This window comes from Xenopus tropicalis, chromosome 4 (genome assembly GCF_000004195.4).
Source record: "Xenopus tropicalis strain Nigerian chromosome 4, UCB_Xtro_10.0, whole genome shotgun sequence".
Classification (NCBI taxonomy): Eukaryota; Metazoa; Chordata; class Amphibia; order Anura; family Pipidae; genus Xenopus; species Xenopus tropicalis.
The window spans coordinates 126,154,102-126,160,587 of record NC_030680.2 but is presented as its reverse complement, the minus strand read 5'-3'; the positions used below and the strand labels follow the sequence as shown (position 1 = coordinate 126,160,587).

General features: G+C 41.5%; 1 protein-coding gene across 7 annotated transcripts in view; it reads left to right on the top strand.

Annotated features, from left to right (window-relative positions):
• The first annotated feature begins 2,801 nt into the window (after positions 1 to 2,801).
• Positions 2,802 to 6,486, top strand: part of cdhr4 (cadherin related family member 4) — a 93,395-nt gene continuing 89,710 nt past the window's right edge. For 5 of the 7 annotated variants that reach the window (XR_004222426.1, XM_031901116.1, XM_031901120.1 and 2 more), the window contains exons 1-2: positions 2,802 to 2,902; positions 4,391 to 4,517. Coding sequence is in view for 6 of the 7 variants with exons in the window: in XM_031901116.1 (XP_031756976.1) it covers positions 2,849 to 2,902; positions 4,391 to 4,517 (181 nt within the window). In the remaining variant the exon portion in view is untranslated. The remainder of the gene's footprint in view (positions 2,903 to 4,390; positions 4,518 to 6,486) is intronic. The other 2 variants (XM_031901118.1, XM_031901117.1) reach the window with 2 other exon arrangements.

Sequence of the window (6,486 nt, the reverse complement as noted above, 5' to 3'; positions counted from 1 at the left end):
TGATTGTCCAGCATTGTCTGAGCTTGGGGGGTGGGAAGGGGCTTGAAACACTGTTCACATGCGACCTCCAACACAGTAATGCTATTTTGTAAACGTATGAATAAAAGTATATACTTATTTGCTATTTATATCATTGATCTCTATCTGGGGGTTGTCCAGCTCTTGGCTATGAGTCCTAGGAGCCACATGTGCTCTAATTCTTACTATATGTATTGTTTTACACGCATGTCCATAGAAAACAAGAAATAATGGCCTAATGGAGGAGTGGTTGAGGGGGCAGAAAACTTACCATTGCCAGGGAGAGATGCCTGTGTGATCCAGCTGGTTTGTCCTTCATATGTAGCTAACGATAGTGGCTGTCGTGTTTCCTTGCTGTGAGCTTCTGGACTTTCAGTTCTGCAAATTATTTAAAGCTGATTTCATTGGTTCCTGTTTGACATATACACAGTTTAACAGATCTGAAATCTGACCTGATGACGGACACCTGAACAGTTAATTATTGCTGTGACCTTTTGTGGAAAAACGCCTGCCTTCCTATATTTTTATAAGCTTGCATCAAACATCATTTTTATTAGGTCAGGCATGGTGCACTACGGAAGGAGCCCCATACCCCTGCAATTGACAATGTGCTGTACCCACCCACATAACCAGGAAAAGGCAACTTGAATGCCAACCTCCTGGAGTTAGAAATTGGGGGATGTTCCACTGTGAAAGTGGGCATAGCTTAATAACAGCAATGGGCGTGGCCTATCATGCCATCACTAATGACATCATTGCACATGTACACATGTTTAAATCAGCCCAATGTTGCCAGGTTGGCATTTTTTTCCGCCAAATTGGGCTACTAATTTGAAATCCAGGCGGGTTTCAAAAGTACAAGCCTGCCAAGGTCAGATTTGGGCTAGTTTTTGGAACTTTGGTAGGTTTGTCGTTTGGAAACTAGCCAAAGTTTTTTTCCCTTAGTGTCCCTGACATGCCTGTCCCAGTGCATGCTGGGCAATGTAATTTGCATGTAACAATTAACCTACAGCTAAGATTGATATAAAACTACAATACCCAGCATGCAATTGGACAGAATAGACAGAAGCTCCCTTTTCTATTCTTCTTTGCTCTTTCAGGCTCAACCTGTCTGCACTACATGCAATTTTCTGAATCCATTTCTGTAGGGACATACATCCCAGCTGCCCCCCTTAACATGACACAGCCCTGATTTTATTGTTTTGCCCTTTGATGTGAAAAGATTGGGGGCCACGGTGTGCCATGAAGTGCTTAGTGTGGTATTTTATATCTAAATGTCTTTTATTGTTTTACTGTAAGCTGAAACTGGCGGCAAAACTACAATAACCTGCATGGACTGGGCACAGAGGGCAGGGAAACATCAATCATCCCAGTAACTGGAGAGGGGAAATATAACAATAAATGGAACTGAAAGTTTTACTGCATGAGAAATACAGGTGCAAATGTTTCGTGCTATAGTGCAACTTATCATACAGCATGAAACACATAGGGCTCTTTGTGTACCTTACTTTCATTGTGAATAGAATATGATGCTTATACTGTGCCTGTTTGTATGGGATTACATAAGCACCTGTTTGTTTTAGTTCCTGGTTCATCACCTCTTGCTAAAGGCCCGGGGCAGGAGCAGCTGGTACCTGCAGTTTACTTGGTGATCATTTATTACTTTTAGACCAGTGCAACATCTCCAGTTTTTTCAACAGTACTTAAAGGGGTTGTTTACCTTTGAATTAACTTTTAGTATGATGTAAAGAGTGATATTCTGAGAAAATTTGCAATTGCAATTTATGTTTTTTAATATATTTAGCTTATTTTCCAGCAGCTCTCCAGTTTGGAATTTCAGCATCTATTTGGTTGCTAGGGTCAAAATTACCCTAGCAACCAGGCAGTTGTTTGAATGAGAGACTACGATATAAAATGGATAGAGTTTTAATAGAATAATATAGTAATAAAAAAATGACAGTATCAGTAATATTGTAGCCTCACACAGCAATGGACAGCAATGGACTGCCAGGGTCAGTGACCCACATTTGAATGCTTAAGAGAAGAAAAAGGAGGCAAATAATTCAAAAACTATAAAAAATGAAGACCAATTAAAAAGTTGCTAAGAAAGGGACATTCCATAACATACTAAAAGTTAACCTGAAGGTAAACTTCCCCTTTAATATATTGTTACTCAGACTGCAGCTATAGTTCTTCTTCAAAAACAGCTGATGGGCCATTGGACAGAAGTCCTTTTATATATAAAAAAAATTGCAAGTCCAATGTAACCTAGACCCCATCACCAACAAAGATGCCGCTGGGCCCTAGTGGACTTTTAAACAGTACTCTGCTATGGCTGCTCTCTGTGAGACAGCTGCTAAGGTCTCTTTCTCAGTTCAGAAGAAGCAATATAAAATAAAAGTAAGCAGCAGTTAAGGTTTCTTCTTCTGCCTTCAAAGTATAGATTGATGGTGTAGGTTTTTTATTAGGGGAAATAGGGTTAACAAAACAACATTTGCCATATCATGATTTAAATCCCAAGCTGTAAGGCTGGAGAGTAATAGAGATGCAGGCTGCACTTACATCCTTATGGCCATGCTGCTGGTTAGTACCGGTTTTATACATTTATATTCATTTCAATGAATGCATGTCTAATAGCGACAAACTTGTGTTATAACAACAGATCCTTAGTACATAAATCCTCTCTGACATCAGCTGCTGTGCTTGTGTGGCCCTTTTGTGTAACCTGGGGCTGCGAGTCTCAGCCTGTCTCTCTGTTTACAATAAGAGTTCCCAGGGCGACTCAGTCACCCAACTGAATGGGTGTGCAGTTTTGGCTCCAGATAAGCGCATGTTGTTAGATACTAGCTGTAGTGGTGGCCACAAATTACAGAACAGAACACAGGTAAGTGCCACTATTGCGGCTGCTCAGATTTAGGGTATTTGCTTTATTTATGTTTAACCCCTTAAATGAATTGGGATTAAGGATTTAACACTTTACGTATGTTCACAAGCACCATGTACTTATATATTTTGCTACACTTTTCTTGAAGTCAGATAAAGGTTTCTTTGCTGATCTCTGTTTGTTGAACTGTAAACCTTAAAATATGTATTCTGGCTGTATACATTGCCATATTAAGTACTGGCAAGTGCTTCCCATGCTTGAGCCATTGCCCCTAGTCTCTGACATGTCTCTGGGGACATTTGCCTTGCACTCTCAGTCTCATAGGGGCACATTGGACAAAAATTGCCCTGACTATAGCACAAATTAATAATTATTACCTCTCTATTTGCTCCTAAGACTTCTGGGGGTCCCACCGCTGTTAAAATTATGCCACCCTCCATCCCACTGACAGGCTTTGACTATATAGTTTAACATAAACTAGAGATTTACAGCCATGGCTTTAATAATACATCTGTTTCAAGCTGTGGGATTCTAAAACATCCTGCATTATCTTTGGCCCCCTGATAGGGCAGACCATATATATGGTGTACAGAATCACACCTCTTAGTACTCATGTACACAGCACTTGATAGATATAGATTATAAATATAATAGATTATAGTTATAATGAATGGATATTGGGGGCAAAAGAATCCTATTGGGTTTTATTCATACTTAAATGATTTTTAGTAGGTTTAAGGTATGGAGATCCAAATTACGTAAATACCCCTTATTTGGAAACTCCCAGGTCCTAAGAATTCTGGATACCAGGTTCCAAATGGATTTAATACCCAAAGCACTAAAGCTTATATAGCACCACAACTGTTTGTGCACTACACATTCGTCCCCCTGACCAGTTACAGACTTATCCATTCCACCACTTTCCTTTATCTGTTTTATGGCAACTAAAAAGCTGTTGCTAATTCCCGTAAAGTTCCTTATAAGTAACTTATAAATCCTAAGGATAATTCAAAAAGCTCTAGAATTTATTATACAGTAGAACTCAGATTTTAGGTTCTCAGGGGACGGAAATTCCAGGAAAACGTAAAATTCAGAGAAGAAAAGACACCACTTGCCTTGTCAAGTTAGGGAAAAAAAGGTAAAATCTGGGTATGTAAAAAGCAGGGTTCTACTGTATGAGAGCTCATTCACAGACATAAGCGCTAAATTGCAATTGCGCGGTTGCCCATAGCAATTAATAAGCATTTTCAGTCTACAACCAGTTATATAATGAAAGCAAAGATCTTGTTGTTTAACACAGGCAATTATACCAGTGCAATTTAAAATCTGACTAAACCAGCCCTATGGTGCTTACAGTTAGTATTGGATGTGAGGAGAAATTGTGGAATAAGAGACTGGAAGTAACAGCCTGCCTCTACTCTTTCTTTTTGTATGTACTAAATTATTTCCAGAACCTCTTGCTCATTTACTACTATGTATGTCCTGCAGGAGATCAGACTGAGGATAGAACAATCTTCCTGTATAGGAGCCCATCTTTATCAGATATGGGGTCACTCCCCACTGAACTGCTTTGCCTTTTACTCCTATTCATTCCGTTGGTCAGCACACAAAGTAAGTAAGTTGCCTTCATCTCGGGCTTTAGCCAAAACTTCTGGCAAGTTGATAAAACTATACTTATGAGTGTATTCTGAAAGTTGTAATACAACAATCTGGAAAGCCACAGGCTGCCTAACGTTAAAATGGTGTGTTCTGCCAAGATCTGACTCCCATTGCTCTGCACCCATTTGTAAATAATCACAAGAAGAAAGTTAGGTGGCTGTAAAATGCATTAACTTAGCCACATTCATAGTAAATATCTAGGCTGATATATAGGGATGTAGCGAACTGTTCGCCGGCGAACTAATTCGCGCGAACATCGGGTGTTCGCGAACGCGGAAGTTCGCAAACTTTCGGCGTATGTTCGCCATTTGGGTTCGCCTTAGCTGGCGCGAAATTTTGACCTCTCACCCCAAACCAGCAGATACATGGCAGCCAATCAGGCAGCTCTCCCTCCTGGGCCACCCCCCCCCCTTGGACCACTCCCTTCCATATATAAACCGAAGCCCAGCAGCCATTTTACATTCTGCCTGTGTGTGCTTGAAGAGATAGTGTAGGGAGAGAGCTGTGATTGATTTGATGGATAGTTTAAGTAGGTTTTCTGGCTAGTAATCTACTTTCTACTGCTCTGTATTTGTGTGGGGAGAGGACTGAGGAGCTGTGTATTTATTTTGAGGCAGAGTTTAAGTAGTTTTTCTGGCTAGTAATCTACTTTCTACTGCTCTGTATATTTTGTCTAAATAACAATTTGTCTAAATAACAATAATAATTCCGTGTCCAGAAACACAACCTGAGTGACGGTTTTCCACCAGCAATAATATATTCCGTATCCACTACTGTATACGTTGCCCTTGCAGGCCTTGTTGCCCGGTGTCTGCAACCAAGTGCCACCTAGCTGTGTGAGCTTTTTCACAATCTGTCTAAATTACAATAATAATTCCGTGTCCAGAAACACAACCTGAGTGACGGTTTTCCACCAGCAATAATATATTCCGTATCCACTACTGTATACGTTGCCCTTGCAGGCCTTGTTGCCCGGTGTCTGCAACCAAGTGCCACCTAGCTGTGTGAGCTTTTTCACAATCTGTCTAAATTACAATAATAATTCCGTGTCCAGAAACATCACCCAAGTTGTTGTTGTTTTGTAAAAATAAAAAAAATGCCAGGCAAAGGCAGGCCGCCACGCAGAGGCACTAGGGGCCGTGCTGCTATGATATCCTGTGGCCCTAGGAAATTGCCCAGTTTTCCGAAGGCACTTACCCTGAACTCCCAAAATGCTGAAGAGGTAGTTGACTGGCTTACACAGCACACCCCATCCTCTACTGTTTCTAACTTTGCCACAACATCCTCATCCTCCTCTGCTATGGGCACCCCACGTATCACTTCCTCCGCCACCGCCGCCCCTTCTTCACTGGAGTCAGAGGAGTTATTTACTCATGAGTTTGTTGAACTGAGTGATGCGCAACCATTATTGCCAGAAGAAGATGAAGGAGATGCGGACGTTACACCAGATATCATAATTCAGGCAGGCAACACAACAGAGATGGACATAAGGTGTGATGAGGTCCCCGCTGCTGCTGTCTTCTGTGAGCTGTCAGAAGAAATTGATGCATCTGAGGAGAATGATGATGAGGAGAGTGATATTTTGTGGGTGCCCACAAGAAGAGAGCAAGAGGAGGATAGTTCAGATGGAGAGACGGAGAGTCAGAGAGGCAGGAGGAGAATAAGACTTAGAAGAAGCAGGGACAGCTCCCAGGGAACAGTAGGGCAACAACATGAATCGGCACCTGTGGTCAGCCAGCCAACGCACCAGCCAACTTCTACTGTTACTGCTAGAAAGCCCACATCAAAAGGCTCAGCAGTGTGGCATTTTTTTAATGTGTGTGCCTCTGACAAAAGCGCTGTAATTTGCAATGAGTGCAGTCAGAAACTGAGTCTTGGGAAGCCCAACACCCACTTAGGTACAACTGCTATGCGAAGGCACATGA